This window comes from Eretmochelys imbricata, chromosome 1 (assembly GCF_965152235.1).
Source record: "Eretmochelys imbricata isolate rEreImb1 chromosome 1, rEreImb1.hap1, whole genome shotgun sequence".
NCBI lineage: Eukaryota > Metazoa > Chordata > Testudines > Cheloniidae > Eretmochelys > Eretmochelys imbricata.
Genome location: NC_135572.1, coordinates 187759382 through 187777038, shown reverse-complemented (window position 1 = coordinate 187777038; position 17657 = coordinate 187759382). Strand labels below are relative to the sequence as shown.

The 17657-nt window shown below is 40.0% G+C and overlaps 1 protein-coding gene across 2 annotated transcripts in view; it reads right to left on the bottom strand.

Moving 5' to 3' along the window:
* The window catches only part of POU2F1 (POU class 2 homeobox 1), a 168545-nt gene that overhangs the window by 38786 nt on the left and 112102 nt on the right, over positions 1-17657 (bottom strand). For both annotated transcript variants that reach the window (XM_077820285.1, XM_077820295.1), the window contains one exon: positions 10335-10461. In XM_077820285.1, the coding sequence (XP_077676411.1) occupies positions 10335-10461 (127 nt within the window). The remainder of the gene's footprint in view (positions 1-10334; positions 10462-17657) is intronic.

Here is a 17657-nt window from a genome sequence, read left to right as displayed (position 1 = left end):
TATTTTACCATTTGATTACTATTCCATTTATCTTAATAAAAGTCTTTAAGGCTATATTTGTCATATATGTCCTTGTCATACATCCCAAGGGTCCTTGCCAACTCTGTGTAGCCTAATTCTGGGACAAGAACCTTATCTTCTGGTCAGATAAATTGGTGAGCCTATAATCCATATTATCCAAAATAATATTAACCTCCTAAAATCAGGCAACACAACTTGCATTGACAAATCTCTGTAGTGTAGACAAGGCTGGTTTTGGGCAATATCTCTTCTGCTTCAAGGACTTTCTACTGCAGGGTTCAACACAATGCCACTCTCTCCCTCATCTTGTTCTTATGTGCATATGTTAGAAGAGTTAGTGAGGAGGCATGAACTGAATGTTTTGAGCATACTGAGTACACCCAAGATTTCTATATTCATTTTATCCAACCCAAAAGATGTGATCAAGCATTTATTTGTTTCTGGTAGAGACTGAAAATGAGAGAGAGCAAGCTGGTTGAAGCTCAGTCTGGATAAGACTAAAGAAATAATGGTAGGATGGGGGAAGAAACCAAAGAATACGGAAAGATTAAACCTGTCCCTTTGACTTAGGATCTTTCAACCAGTTGTCATGAATTCGCAATTTGGGGGTCTTGTTAGAGTCTCTGGCCAGGCAACTAACTTTTCTTTCAGATATCGACCTCACTACCATCAATCCAGTCCTTTATTACCTTGACATTAGACTATTGCAACACATTCTGCACAGAGCTACACCTAAAAGCCATTCAGAACCTGAAGCTGAGCAGAAGGTGACACTGTACTTGTTAACTGGAGCATCTTGCCATGAACAGTAACTGTACCAGTACTGCAGGATCAGCACTAAATACCTGTTGATTTCTAGCATTTAAAGTTCTGTCTTGACCTATTATAAAGACAAAATAGACTAGGACATGTCTGCTTGTGAGACTGGCATCTCTTTACACAATATTGCCTTACTTGCAATCCTGCTGATAGCAGCCCACCTTAATCGATTGGTCTCATTAAGAGTTGGTATGGCAACCCCCATTTTTCCATGTTCTCTGTATCCATCTATTTGAGAGGGCATTCTGAGAGGGCTTAAGGTGTGGACAGGATACAGAGGGACCTAGACAAATTAGAGGATTGGGCCAAAAGAAATCTGATGAGGTTCAACAAGGACAAGTGCAGAGTCCTGCATTTAGGATGGAAGAATCCCGTGTACTGCTACAGACTAGGGACCAAGTGGCTAGGCAGCAGTTCTGCAGAAAACGACCTACGGGTTACAGTGGACAAGAAGCTGGATATGAGTCAACAGTGTGCCCTTGTTGTCAAGAAGGCTAACAGCATTTTGGGCTGTATAAGTTGGGGCATTGCCAGCAGGTCGAGGGACGTGATTATTCCCCTCTATTCAGCATTGGCGAGGCCTCATCTGGAGTACTGTGTCCAATTTTGGGCCCCACACTACAAGAAGGGTGTGGAAAAATTGGAAAGAGTCCAGCGGAGGGCAACAAAAATGATTAGGGGGCTGGAACACATGACTTATGAGGAGAGGCTGAGGGGACTGGGATTATTTAGTCTTCAGAAGAGAAGAATGAAAGGGGATTTGATAGCTGCTTTCAACTACCTGAAAGGGGGTTCCAATGAGGATGGCTCTAGACTGTTCTCAGTGGTAGCAGATGACAGAACGAGGAGTAATGGTCTCAAGTTGCAGTGGGGGAGGTTTAGGTTGGATATTAGGAAAAACTTTCTCACTAGGAGGGTGGTGAAGCACTGCAATGGGTTACCTAGGGAGGTGGTGGAATATCCTTCCTTAGACTGTTTTTAAGGTCAGGCTTCTCCAAAACCTGGCTGAGATGATTTAGTTGGGGATTGGTCCTGCTTTGAGCAGGGGGTTGGACTAGATGATCTCCTGAGGTCCCTTCCAACCCTGATATTCTATGTGTGAAGCACCGAGCTTTCTGAGAGCAGTTTTGTAGATGTTTTGCTTTTTATGACTGGCAGCTCATCTGCTACTATTTTTGTTTTTGTTGCAGTTTGCATTTTAAAGCATTTGTAAGAGTCTAGAGCCTTACGTCATTTGTTGAAAACAAAACAAACAAGATGTTTGTCAAGCATTCAGATTCTCTAATGAATGGCATTTAACTATGTACAAAATGTTACTAGTAGTAGTACACACTGGAAATTTCAGGGAATCAGGTTATTTTCAATTTATTTGTTTCATAGATACTAAGGCCATAAGGGACCATTATGATCATCTAGTCCGACCTCCTGCACAACGCAGGCCACAGAATCTCACCCATCCACTCCTGCGAAAAACCTCTCACCTATGTCTGAGCTATTGAAGTCCTCAAATCGTGGTTTAAAGACTTCAAGGAGCAGAGAATCCTCCAGCAAGTGACCCGTGCCCCATGCTACAGAGGAAGACGAAAAACCTCCAGGGCCTCTTCCAATCTGCCCTGGAGGAAAATTCCTTCCCGACCCCAAATATGGCGATCAGCTGAACCCTGAGCATGTGGGCAAGATTCACCAGCCAGATACCAAAGAAAGAATTTCCTGTAATAACTCAGATCCCACCCCATCTAACATCCCATCACAGGCCATTGGGCCTATTTACTGTGAATATTTAAAGATCAATTAATTACCAAAATCATGTTATCCCATCATACCATCTCCTCCATAAACTTATCAAGTTTAATCTTAAAGCCAGATAGGTCTTTTGCCCCCACTACTTCACTCCTCTGACGGTTAGAAACCTTCGTCTAATTTCAAGTCTAAACTTCCCAATGACCAGTTTATATCCATTTGTTCTTGTGTCCACATTGTTGGTGGTTTGTCTTTTGGATCCACATAAGTTTTCAGACAGCTTATTTGACTGTATGATTTATTTAATCTTTTAGGAGATAGTGTATATATAAAATGCACCTTTTATGTAACTACTGTGATTTTGTGCATTTCAAACCCTTCTGTATGCTTTAGATAGTTCAAAAGTAGGAAAAAATCTTCCCAGGAGAAGAGCAAATTAAGATTTTCAAAGACACATCATTAGGCTTTTCACTTAAAAATGAATACTTTAACATAAGATTAGAAACACAAACCATTTTTGATTAGCTCTCGCCACAGATGTTAAGAGCATGATGGTGTGATTGCCATTACAGTAGCAATGCCAATCATAATACATATGGTGCTCTAATAGAATGAATGTGTTTGGAAAGGTACGGGTGTTTGAGAGATCCTTACTTTTCATTTTAAAAGAATTAAAACAAATTTACCTACCTCAGCTCACAAAATTTCCTGGAACAGTTAATGACCAATGGGAATTAATAGCCCAAGGCAAAAACTCTCCCTGCCAGCCAGCAATCCCCAAGGAACAATCTGAAACTCAGTTCTTACTGTCTAAAATTAACACAGGAAAATTAAACTCATTGTTGTATAGACTTGCATAGAGTAATTTTTTAAATGGTAGCCAAGATGTGTAATATATAATTCACATATCTAACTGATCTCATAACAGAGGGATATTTTCCATCTAAAAAAGGAAAAAATCCCCTCCCCCTTACTCTGTAAAGCCACTAGATTTTCTAGTGGTCATATCCCAGAGGTTAGCTTTCAAGACAGCATTGTGAGATTCACAACAAAATTGGGAAATATCTGGTAGGAAAAGGGGTTCTGTAGTACTCTTTATACATTAAACACTTATCTGAAGCATCTCTGCTGAGTGTAGTTGTGTTTCAGGGGGAAGAGGGTTGAAGAAAGTAGTGGCCTTTGCTCTATCTAGGTTCCCTCTTCCATTAAGGTATCTCAAGATTAGGACCAGGTCCTTAAACAACCATAACTGGGACTGTACTGAGAGCCAGACAGAGGAGCAGAGTACTGATCTGATGTGTTCCCAATGAATCTGCTCCACTGAGTTGACAAACTATTACATGCTGCACCATTTCCTGTTTACAAGTGTCCTTTAGGATCAGATTCTGGCAGAATGTGTTGCAGCAGTCCAGCCCAAAGGTGAAAAACTGTATTCTGATGGAGACCCAAATACAATACAAAGGGAGAAGTTTATTGCCAATCTAAGATGAAATGCAGCATTTCTAGCCACTGATGCAATGTGGATGCCTCGAAGCAGTGAGGATTCCAACAGGACTCCAACAGTGAGCACCTGTTTGAAGACTTGAGGCAGGGTGATAAAAAAGCACCTTAAGAAATATTTTTTTTTTAAATTTAAATGTATCCGATATATTTAAATTAAATACAGATTTTTTTAAAAATAAACCTATTTAAAATTGAATTTGAAATTATGACAACCTATGTTAAGACCTAAACTTAGTTAAATGATTTAATACATTATAGTAAAATATTAAGCTGTGCATCTTTGCTAACAAGTTTTAAAGAAAGTCAAACTACTCAACTGGTAGAGATCACTGGCTTCTTCTTGTGTTCTCAGATTGCTTCCTGCCACATCTATGCACGTGACTGCCCGATCTTGAACTCGGGCATGTCACGGGAAGAGCACTCATGCTCAAGCACTTGTCATTGAATGAAATACTTCACATTTTGAGGGTCTCTGCTGCAATCACAGGTATTGGGGCCAGTGGTGTAGCCCCACTTGTTCATCATGTCATCAACCAACTCCAGTGCAGAGCCGATTTAGGCAACACCATGTAGTCCAGGGTTGATCTGCACCGGGTGGTATGTGCTCAACAGGCAAGAGCCAGAGTGCACAAGCTACAGGGTCATTCTCTACTCGTTTGCCATAACTGATCCTTTGTGGGTGATAATATTAGGTGTTTAATGGTGGCAAGAAAACTTTGCCAAGACTTCAGTTGACTCAGTCAGTGTTATATCATACGCTGTATGTCTTGGATCTATGCAATACCTTCTGAGATCCACACTAGTAACAACTTCCCGGTGTATATCAGGAGGAGCAACACTTATGAGGATATAGAGGCTGTTGATGTGAGTAGGCTTAAGGCATCCTGTAATATAGCAGCAGACAATGTCAAGTAGAGGGTCTAGCTTCTTTGAGTGAGGGGATCTTGCCCAAATTGCAAAGGCATATTCAGCAGAGAAGCAGCAAAGTGGTAGTGCTGTTCGATCAGGTTGGACATGTTCGCACCTCACTTTTATGTAAACAACTTGATGAGAATGTTTGGTATGCTAACCTTCGCTTCAGTTTTCTCGGTGTGAGCTCTAAAGAGTATGTGGGTCAAGAATAACATCAAGGTATTCAGGATTTATGGAATAAGTAAGTTTCATATCAAGCCCTCTGATGTTGAGTTCACGTTTGGCCTCCCAGTTTTTGAGATGGAATGCACTGACTCGGCATCTTAGTCACTGGCTAAGCACCTAGAACTAGTTAGTTGAAGCACTAAGCCAGCTTTTGCTAGCAGAACCCTCTTCTGCAGGAACAGAGAGACTATTTTCTTCATTTCAATTTATTCAACCAGTTCAGTTCAACGATTAATTTGTACAAAATTAAACTGGCAGTTGAAAAAGCAGAAAAGCTTGTTTTCCTCTTCCAACCTATGAATCAAAAACTAGGTGTGAGAGAATGAGATCTACTAGTTCTAAAATCTTAACATGATGACCAGAAATAATCAGTTCAACTTCCTAACTACAAAAAAATAAGTCCTTTGTTTAATAAACCAATTAGTTTTAAATGCAAATTGGGTTTTGATGAACTCATACTTTTTTTCTTATGCATCCAGTACTTTTAAGGGAGTTTTATTTAGCTAATAAAAATCAAATTTTAAAAAGCCAGTTTTGTGCATTTTTAATTGAATTTGAATTTTCTTCTAATAAGAGCTTGACAAATCACAAGTAAAAAAATAATCTAGTAAATAAATGATCTTCTAACATAATAAACAATGTAAAAATTAAGAATCCGAATAAATGTAAATTAAGCTATATAATTGCTTAAGTGTGTATAGCTATAGCATATCCTCCTGGTTAGCAAAAAGAAGCACCAAATCTAGTGCAAAATCAATATGTTTTAATGGTTGCAGATCCAATCAGAAGTCAACCTCTCTAGGAAAGTAACTAAAGAGTACAAATGAAAAACAAGATTAAAAGTGATGCTTTAAATTAAGATTTCTCACTTGCTGATTTAAATCATGACTGAAATTGATGATTTTAAATTGCTCTAATTTAAATCAATCCACCCTGCTTGAAGATAGGCACCTTCAGCAATAGGAGAGCTCACAATTTAAGCAATTTCTTCCAAGTGCTTCCTCTTTCCATTTAACTCCTCCTTCATTTTACTTGAAAATGAGCTTGAGCCACTACTTTTCATCCAGGTTCCCACTCATTTGCTGTGTTAGCAAATAAAAAGCACTAAAAGTTCGGTGAGGTGAAAGATCTGGATAGCCTCCTCTGCATATTGAGGGCACTGAACTCTATAGTTTTTATTTACTTTCAGCAGGCTCACATATATATTAATAGTAAAATGAGAAGACTGAGCCCCATGGGACTCTGCAGGTGCAGGCTCTCAGAAGGGTAGCTGTCCATCACAACTCTGACACAGCTGAGCAAAATGGACAGACAGCTTAAAATGCTTTTTTTCATTCCTGCCATGTTCTATAGCACTTCATGTAACAATGGCATGCAGCCAATCTCCAACGGCCGGTGATGGGACACTAGATGAGGAGGGCTCCGAGTTACTACAGAGAATTCTTTCCCAGGTTTCTGGCTCGTGATTCTTGACCATATGGCTCAGGTTCTAACTGAAAGGTCTATTTGGGGTCGAGAAGGAATTTTCCCTCAGGTTAGATTGGCAGAGACTCTGGGTTTTTTCCCCCTTCCTCTGCAGCATGGGGCTTGGGTCACTTGCAGGTTTAAACTAGTGTAAATGGTGGATTCTTTGTAACTTGAAGTCTTTAAACCACGTTTTGAGTCTTCAGTAACTCAACCAGAGACTGGGGTCTATTACAGAAGTGGGTGGATGAGGTTCTGTGACCTGAAATTGCAGGTCAGACAAGATGGTCCCTTCTGACTTTAAAGTCTATGAGTATGTTTGATGATACTGAAGGTCCCCGATTTATACACCAGTGTGAGGATGGATGGATGTTTGATCTCTATCCGTTGTCCTAAAGAAAATTTTTCAGAGCTATAAATGAAGCCTTTGTATTGCTTCCAGGTCTGTAAAAGAATGGGAAAGAGTCTAGAATATTGAAAAAGGATGTTACTGGAGTTGACCTGCCATCACCATCTCAATTACTTTATAAAGAGAGATTAACAGCTGGGAGATAATGAATGATATCTTTGGCAATAAGTGATGGTTTCTGGAGATCAGCCTGGTTATAGTGTATTTAAGGCTTACAATTGTATGCCCCCATCACCTGTCTATATAGATATAGAAACCATGCTTTATCAAAATAGCATGCAAGTTTTGTCCAAAGGCAATTAGTCTTCTCTGTGGTGTTAATTTCCCCATGCCTTGTCAACCTTTGCTTGCTGGATTACACTAAACTCCATTAGATGAAAGACAGCACAATATCCCCCTTCTGCTCAGACTATTACTGTAAACCTAGAGAGACACTTTCATGCAATCAAATCTTTTTGGTATAAAAATGGATGAAAGCTCATCACAATGGGAGATATAAATTTTTATTATTTTTAAAGAGAATTTTAGTGATAGTGAAAGCTAGCATACTGACAATTCCAAAGATGGAAATCGTCTATTACTAACAGAAGAGTCACAGAATGTGCAAAGACTCTGCAAAATACCATCACATTGCCCTACCAGTGTGCCTCAATAAAGATCTGGAAAAGTAACCTCCATGGATAAGAGTATTCCAAATTTCCATTTCCATTCAATCTTTGGCTCATCTTCTGAGAATGGATACACCTATGATGTATTCACCTGTCTATTAGGAGAAAAAAACCTCCACAAAAAAAACCTTGTTTCATATAAACCACTCAATTAACAGTAATCAGACAGAAATTAATCTGTTGATTATATTAGATACATGGCGATGATTTTATATAGAAAATTTCTCATCTGTTGCAGGTTGGGGAAGTTGAAAAATACAAAGCCTAAACAAATTAGACTGAATATTTTTTACAAGGCTCTAGATCTTGTAAAAAAAACTTAAAAAATAGAAATCTGAGTGTCTCCACAACTGAGTCATGTGGTTCAGTTTGAACGGATAGACTGAATAGCCCAGTTGGGGTCACTGATGATGCTACTGCACTTTTTTCCCAAGAGTAAACATGTTACCTCTGGTGTACAGATACCCCAGTAAGTTTTGCTTTGACAAGTTATTTTTCACTTTCTCGCCTATTGCAAGTAGTGTCAACAACACAGAATAGCTGCCACGTTTCTCTTCATAGTGGCTACATGACATACTTTATTTACACACACACACACACACATGCACACACATGCACACACAGATACACATAGCTTATAAAGCATAATTTTCTCACGGACAGAAAGTGCTTTACATAAATCTAAAGTTATTCTGTGGTTACACTAAAGGGGTGGATATATATATACACAAAATGCAATAGGGGTTTCTCTGAAGGAACTAAAGACAGCTTCTGTAATTAGTCCTCAGCATTCAGAGCAGAAATATTCCATTGGCTTTTTATGAGACAGAAAGAGAATCTCTGAATACTGCACTAAATTGTGTCTAAGATGCCTGTCACTGTGTTGTCTAAGTACAACTCCAGATAGTGAAGGATTATCCACTGAAGTTGCTTTCAGCCTGCTTTAACGAAAGCTCTGAATCACCTCTGTGTTAATGATCTCAGAAGTAACTTTAATTGTGTTAAGAAATTTCCTGATAGAGCAATACGATTAGAACACAGAAAACCCAGCTTGGCAAAAGGCAGTTTCTGAGTCTGCCTTCCCTCACAATCAATGAACCAGTGTTTGAGATGTTCGAACTGCAGCTTTAACCCTGAAACCCTGCAAAAGTCACCCCAAAAATATGAGATAAAGGGTATATTTATGGCATGCATGTTACTTTAATTTATTTCCATGAGCAGTCAGTGGTAAACATGTTCAAGTATTTCAGTTATTAACTATGTCACACTCTAACGGCTGAAGAGCTAAAGAGAATGTAAATCCTGTGTTTCTGAAGCAGTTCTGCGGTCTAGGCTGCAGGTCAATACTTAAATGTGTGTGTGTTTATTTACAGGGTCACAGATAACAAACAGAACCTTAACTGAAGAGGGGTGGCTTGTGAAGAAACTTATTTTGATTTTCTTGAAAAGACAATACAAATTACTTTCTGATGGAAGTTCCAGAAACATGTGGCAAACAATACATTTCAAACTCTTCCCATAATTCTAGAAGTCAACATAACATTTGATTAGATTCCTTGTTTGTGAACCATTTAAGGAGATTTATTCATTGCTATTATGAAGGCATCAAAAGCCACATGAAAAGTGTAGGCCTATATAAACAGTGACATTTTTAAAAAAAAATCTCTAAAAGCAGTGGTTTTGTGGATATTTTCCTCTTAAAAGAAAGATTATTTGGATTCTGAGGCTCCCTTGAATCAAATTTTGGAAGTTCTAAGGTAACTCAAATTTTGTGCCGTATGTTCTCTGAACAGTGTCCATGTAGCAGGGCTTACCTAGTCTGGCTTCAGGCTCTACCACTATCTCAGTTTACCTTCTGTCTTGCAAACAAAAACTGCATCTGATGTTTTCACAAAACACCTCTGCTTTTGATTTGGTTTATAAGCATAAAACACTCAAACTTCCAGCCCTCTTCCTCAGGATCAATCAGTTATTTCAATCTACAGAGGGCTTCAGTATCCACATAGCCCTCCTTTTAGGCTCAAAATACTTTCTAGTCCTTTAGTAAAGCTTCCCCTTCCTTATACCCTCACCTCTAGTTTGCTGTCCTTTGCAACCCATATAGCTTGGCTTCTCACCCAGCAGGGTCCTGCTCCTTGAGGGTGTTTCAGCTGCAGCTTATCCCTCAACAGGCCCCAATCCTTGCCAGTCTCTCCTAGGCCTTCTGCCTATGGAGCTTTGGGGAGTCATCACCTGTCCTCTTCTCATCAGGCACTCTCTCTCCTTGAACCCTTTCTGACTGAACACAGGCTGCTTTCATATTCCCCAACAGGCCCAGCTTTTAGTAACATGACTCCCATCATGTGACCCCTTGACTCATTCCTTTCACCTGGGAAAGCAGGATACATGTAACACAGGTGAGGCTGAACTTCAAATTCTTTAAAAGGGCCAGGCTCATGCCATGACACTCTCCCTAAACACAACACTGCTATTTCCATTAAGGAATGTCAACATTGGGGGAAGACACAAAAAGGACCCCGTGACTATTCTTACTGAACCCAGCTCTGAATTTCTCCCAGAAAGGTCACACTCACCCTGCTGCCCCTGCGGCGTTTGTGAGATGATAAACTGTGCTGGCTGCAAGTTGGTTGTTGGATGCACCAACACAAACTGTTGCAGGTTGAGATTCTGCTGTTGGAGCTGCTGCAGGTGCTGCAAATCCTTAATGAAATAAAGAGGTGTGCATTAATCATTCAAATCAGTCACAACTCCTGAAACATTTGAAATATCTAGGATTTTTCCTCCTAGCACTGGGAGATAAAAGGGGATCTAGCACCAGCATGTTTGCTATTGAATAACTTAGATTATTCTTTCATTTCTCAAACAGAGTAACCATTACAAGTGCTTCATTGACATACGTGGAACTGCACACAACACAGTTTACTAAATGCCCCAGTAAAGGACTTCCAACACAGTAAAAAATTAGCAGCATTTATATAAGGTTATGGGTCTGTCAGCATTTCCATTGTCAAACTTCTGCTTTTCTGAGGTTTGCAGAATCTACCATCACTGACAGATGAAATAAAGGTTTAGCCTGGGAACTAGTGGGGTATTTTGGGGCGTGGGGGGTTGTTTAGTTTTTAAAACACAAATTTTAAGAAATCTGGAATGGCTATTTTTGAGCTAAAGGAAGGCAAAAAGAAAACAAAAATAGAATTTGTTAGTTTGCACTTTGATCGTTAAATATTGAACAGAGTTAATCCATAAAGTGGACTAATCTATTTGAGTAGTTTAAAACAAAATTGCTTAGGTTACTATAGCAGGTATGATAGACATACCTGTAGTTAAGGCTCCAGAAAAACACTTTCAGCTATTATGATTCCTGTTTTCATTTACTCATTCATTTTGCAGGGTGAAGATTTTGCTGCTTAGTCTCCGCCTGAACAGGAATTTGAGGAATATCTCTTAACCTGTTCAAGCTGGAGTGTGAAAACACACAATATAGCTGCTTTTAAAAAATTCTAGCCTCATTTTCTCTTTTATTTCAGCAGTGATACACTAAAAGCAACTGAAGTTAGAAAGTTGAAGCCTGGCATGCAGATAGCCAAGAGGCATACTGCTGATCTTCTAAATGATTTCTGTTATTAATCTCATCATTACTAGACTGGCTTTTAAGGATTAGTGCTTTTGCTGAGCTTGAAAACAATTTGGTTTTGATTGGACAAACTTAACATTTAAAAATTGAGTATTGAGCATGCAAAATAAATTTTATCATTAAACTGAGAAGTATGCACTTTAAAAACATATGCTATGTGTGGGTGTTCAAAACTCAGGAAGTGCGCATGTTCCAAAACTGCAACTTCCCACTTCCTGGCCAGCCTTCTTATTGTCCCTTTGCCCACACCAGTGTATAAGATTAATTGAAAATTATTAAAATTAAAAATTCCACAAAATCACACCAAATTACAACCACAATTTGGGGGACGAAGGAACAAGAGTTCTTACAGATATTTTGTCAACTGTGTACTTATAAGGCTATATACATGTGCACACATGGAAACGAGTTCTTAGTCTACATTACAAATACACCCTAGCCATCATTTGGCCAACGTGTTCTCGGTAAGTCAGCAAGTATGCAATTTACCAGTGAGGTAGACAAACACTAGTTGACACTGACTGAATGATGCCTGTTATACAACTGTAGACTTTTACTTCAGTATTTAAATTGTGATCCCATTTTCACCACTTGCTTTCAAGAAATTCTGGAATCACTGCAACCATCTCCTCCAGTTCTCCGTCAAGTTTGCTTGTTCCAATTTTGCCAGAGATTCAGTTTATTTCTGTCCTCATTTAATAAGGCTATGACATCCAGGAGTGCTGTAAAAAACAACTATTTCTTGGACCCAGACATATGATATGGGTCAGGATAACATAAGGTTAAACCTTAGTCACATGGCGGGGTAAGTATCCAGTACTCCATTGGTTACTGTTACAGAAAGGAATAGACAACTTCTGAACAGACCACCACCATGGAGAGCGCCTCACGACCATTTGGGTGTGAGGACCAGATGCAGGGGAAGAAGGAGGTGAGGAGTTACAGGGCAATGCAGGAAGCCAAAAACTCTTGGGAAAAGACACTCCAGGGGAAACAGAAATCAAGAGAGACCAAAGGATGCGAGGTCCTGGGAACTGAGAGAGAAATGGCACCCTCAAAAAGGGGTGCTGGAGAGACAATCTAGAGAAGAGGGTGTGGACAAAGGAGGGGAAACACCAGAAAAGAACAGGTAGTCCACCTCAGGAGAGTTGGGGAAGAACCAAGAACAGATCTCAGAAGTGGGGAGAGCACTACATTTAAGGAAAGAGTGGGAAGGAAGAGAACAAGGCAGACAGCACTGAATCCAAGAGGCAGAGAGATAGGAAAACATATGGATTTATTTCTTGCCTATGCTATGAAATCTAGCAAGTGCGAGACAGTTAAAATATGGAAGCTCCTGTTGGACATGGTTAACTTAAAACACTGTTGAGTCTCAATGAAGAAGGGAGTAAGCGGTGTTTAAACTACAGATCTGATTCTGAACTTGCACCAGTTTTACCCCAGTGTAACTCTACAGATGTCAGTGGAGTTACTTTTCATACACAAGTATAAATCAGACAGGACGCAAGCTCATCTTGTTCTCAAGCTGCCCTACACCCTTCAACTAGACTACTGTACCCTGGGAATGTAGATTTAACAGAGTTTAGTTTTGCAACTGCATATGGGACCCAATTATATTTTCTATGTTCATCTCATGAGAAAATATATTAGGATGTTTGGGAGCCTGTGACTGACTCTTCTTTGCACCTCCTCACAGCGTCTATAGTAGTCACCTACCCTTTTTTTGGCTGGCTACGATCTTGGATAAGACCTATTAGGTCATGCAATCTCTTTCTCTGCAAGTGCAGGATTGTTCCCTACAGCATATACTCTATTTTTTCAATATAGCTTTAAAAGTTCCAAACAACGGGGCTTCCAAAGCCTAATAAACTTTATGCCAGAAAGTTTTTGATATCTGGCATAAATTTTCCTGTTGACATTTAAATCTCATTCCCACTCTAGCCTCATCTATGATGCTAGTTCCAGGTCTCACTCTAAATAATTCCTCTCCATCCTTGGCATTTAAACTCTTTACAGTATTTATAAATTTATCTCAGAAATACATGAATTTAAGGATTGGATAGAAAATGTATGAACTATTTTATAGTATGAACTCAGGTAATTAAGGCTGCATTATAATGCCAGAAGGAAGAGTTAAGGTTGCCCTTTCAACAGTAATTTCCACATTTCATCATTTTTGAATGCTTAATTGTGCAAACTTAAAGTTGCACTAAAACAGGTTTTTTTGGATTTAACGGTTTGGAAATCAGTTTACATAGTAACATTTGAATTGGCACAAAATCTGGAAACTGCACCAAACAAATCATGTCAGTGGCCAATGTCGCAATGTCAGAAGTTGCACTGAAGTATGTCATTTGTAGTATTAAGTATCAGAGAGGTAGCCGTGTTAATCTGGATCTGTAAAAGTAGCAAAGAGTCCTGTGGCACCTTATAGACTAACAGACATATTGGAGCACAAGCTTTCGTGGGTGAATACCCACTTTGTCAGATGCACGTAGTGGAAATTTCCAGAGGCAGGTATAAATATGCAAGCAAGAATCAGGCTAGGGATTTATACCTGCCTCTGGAAATTTCCACTACATGAGTCCGACGAAGTGCGTATTCACCCACAAAAGCTTATGCTCCGATACGTCTGTTAGTCTATAAGGTGCCACAGGACTCTTTGTGTTTGAGCAGAGAGAGAAGAATAGAACAATACTACAAATGGCAAAGTAGTGATGATTTATTTATTATAATACTTGACAAGTTTCTTTTGTCATATACCATTGGAGCCACTATGCTGCAGCTCTACATCATGGGAACGGCATAAAGAATCAGCTATCATAAATCCAGGACAGGCAGTACCCTTGCAAACCACCAGAGGGTTAGGAGAGCATAGGTGAGAAATGGTCTTGCTTTGAGTCATCTTAGCTGAGAAGACAGAAACTTGATATAATCAGCACCATTCTCCCCATTTTCGTCTTGGTAACTAACATCTTGGCTGAGCCTTCTTTGAACTGGGAACCTCACCCTAGCTATGTTGCTGGTAATGCTGGTTAGAAGAGCTTGCTGAAGAGATGTGCCTCTCCGACTCATTCAGATTCTGTCATTTATGTCTATTCCTACGGCAAGTATGTTTTATTTTTCAGGTAATTATAGTACTATAATAATTCTCACTTTAATGACTAAGTAAACAACCATTGATCATGTTTTCCTATTCAGATCTCATTTTTCTCTATGAGAAGCTTGTATTACATCAGCACGAGAACAACAAAAATTAGATAGGAAAAACACTTAGTAGGTCATCTGGTCTATCCAGCCAGACAACACAATTGTTTGCAGAGTATACAATTTATGGTATTTTGTCAAATCGGAAGAGACTTCCGGCACTTCTTTTAGGAGACTATTCCATGACTACAAGGAATGATGAAGCTATTCCATCTAAAGTTCTCTTTTAGCTCCATACCATTACTCCTACTTATAACCCATGTACTAACCTAAATATTTCTCTCCCTCTTTGACATTTATTTCATTCAAATATTTACCACAGATCTCAACAGAAGATGAACAAAAAGGTCCAGTATCTAGAGACCTCAAAACCTGGTACAATTATTAGTGGTACTTCTGCATCAGTTCAGCAGCAGCACCAACAATCTTACCCACATCTCCGCAGTAGATTGCTTGTGTTGACTAAAGAGCACATTAAAGAAGCCATGCTTGTGCAATTAGTTAATTAAAATAAATATGGTAATCCCCCTGCTGCAGAAACCTGCCAGTTAATCAATTATTCAAGAATCAATTAAAACAAACAGTCGGCTATTTGGGTAATCAGCTCTGTGTTTACAACAGCAATGCAAATAAGCAAACCTGTGTGCTGTTTACAGATCAGTGTCAAGATGGATTGGAGAGCTTGGTCTCATCCATCTGCAACTGTAGAGGATACAAGTTTTCCAGTCTCTCTCAACTATGCCCAACACAGGGTTGCACTTTCATCTTACCAGGAAGCCAAGGGTCATACCTACATTTCATAAAGAGGATAGAATGCAGTAAATTTATAATTACATACCAAAAATATATGTTAAAAGAACACTAACTGTAAAGTCAACAATCAGGAAATGCCAGAATTAAGATTGTCTGTGCAATCCAAATTCAGTCCCTTTGTGTATATGTGTTATGATACAGTCTTTACTTGCAGAATCACATACTACTTCTTCTATAGGATTGCGGCCTTATTCAGTGCACAAGATGGACCATGCTTGATTGATGAGCAGCTATTCAATATTTTGTTTCCTCCTTAGTGTGTGGCTGAAGGTCTTATTTACTGCACACTATTCAAATCCTCCTCTAAACACAGAATTAATTTCTACAGGAGCTACTGTATTGTGCTCATCACTACAGCATTTAAGCACTTCACAAACTTAAATTTTTATAGCACCCCTGTAAAATGAGGTGGTGGTTTTATTCACATTTATAGATGGGAAACTGAGGAACGGAGAGATTAAGGTAAAAAGGTACCCATCAATTTTTGGTACCCAATTTTAGATGCCTAGAACCTAATTTTTCAGAGTACCTAGCATTATATAGCAGTTCACATGTTCAAAGCACAGTTCAGAGTTGCAGCTGATGTTAATGGAAGTACTCAGCACTTCTACAAATCAGCCCCCATGATCGCAAGTTCAGCACCCACAAAATGAGAAACACAGTTAGTGATCATCTGCGAAAAATTTGGTTTAAGTGACTTGCCCAGAATCACATAGGAACTCTGTGGCAGAGGCAAGGATAGACTTTAGAATTCAGTTCTGCAGGGGGAGCATTCAGCTTCCCTAACCATAACATTGTTGTCCTTTCTCTTCCTGCAACCTCCTCCCTCATTCACTATCCGCCACCTTCCAGCTTCTGCAACAAATGAAGCAGGGGTCCTTCAGACAGCAGACACCTTTATTACGCAACCTTGAGTCAACCCCAGAGCAGTTCTATCCTGGGCATTGAATGAGACAGGGGTCCTGCAGAATAAGTGGTATGTAATCATGTAATTAAAGACTAGATCATAATGATTATGACACGGAGGCAAGCTTAATACTGGCATTCCCTAATTTCTCAGTGCTTATTTTTGCAGTCTTAATAATGTTCTTTTAACATAGTTTTATATGTAAGTTTCTGAATTTACACTAAAAAACAAATTCCATCCTGTGGCATCATATTGACACCCACATGGGTCATCAGCAGGGTTGCAACATTTAGGTCCATTGCACAGACCTTTGCCACTTCAGATTATGGTTTAACTGATAGCAGTAGTAGGTTCTCATGCTTTATGTGAACCAGTACTAGAAGAGGATGGGACACTTTGTGGGTTTCACAGATATCTGCTGACAGCAGAGGAATGGTGAGTGTCAGGAATCTTGGATCCCATTCTGTGGTGGGGAGAGGAGCATGCTCCAGTTGGCACAAACCCTTCTGCCCATTACTCCCAAGTGTGACCTCTTCTACCTAGTCCCCTCCAACCTGTCTCTGTTCTGTCTCTTCATCCCAGACCTATTCTCACTTAGCCAGTCCCAATATCCACTCAAGTTTTTCATCCCAGTCACATTCTCCTTGCCCATCAAGTCTTAGTCTGACCTATCTGGACTCCTAGTCCCAGTCTCCTCGCTCAGCCATTCCCAGTTCCCACCAACACCCAGCTCTTTTTCCTGTTTCCATACTCAGTCAGTCTCAATCCCCTACCCGCTCTTCCTGGCTCACCTGATCTGTTTGTCTTCACCACCTGTCCTCCAATCTCACCTCCCCCACATTCCCTATCCCCAATTTTCTCACTACACTCCTCATCCTATCTAGTGTCCTGTTCATCTGCCAACCTAAACTTCTTGTCTCAGTCTCTTTGCCCACAAAGTTCCAATTTACCCCAGCTCTTTGCAGATCTCCTTTCCCCCACTCTGCTCATTCACAGTTTAAGTCTCCATGCCCAACCACTCCCAGTCCCTGCAGCAGACAGGTCCGGTCTCCACACCAGACTCCTAGGCCCAGTCTCTCTTCCCGAAACCCTTTGGCCAGCCTCCAATCCCAATGTTCCCCTTCCACCTCAATCAGGCTTTGTCCAAATTACTCCCTCCACTCCTCCCGCAGGTCTGGCTCTTACCCTCTCTGCATTCAAATCAGGCAGCTTCCTCCTCCATCTTCAGCAGGGAGTGATTGAAAGCATAGGAGAGAAGTCTCTGGGCTCTCAGTTCCAGTGACCCAGACTATAGATCCAAGATAGCCTAGTGCAGCCCAGAGCTGCAATTGTAGG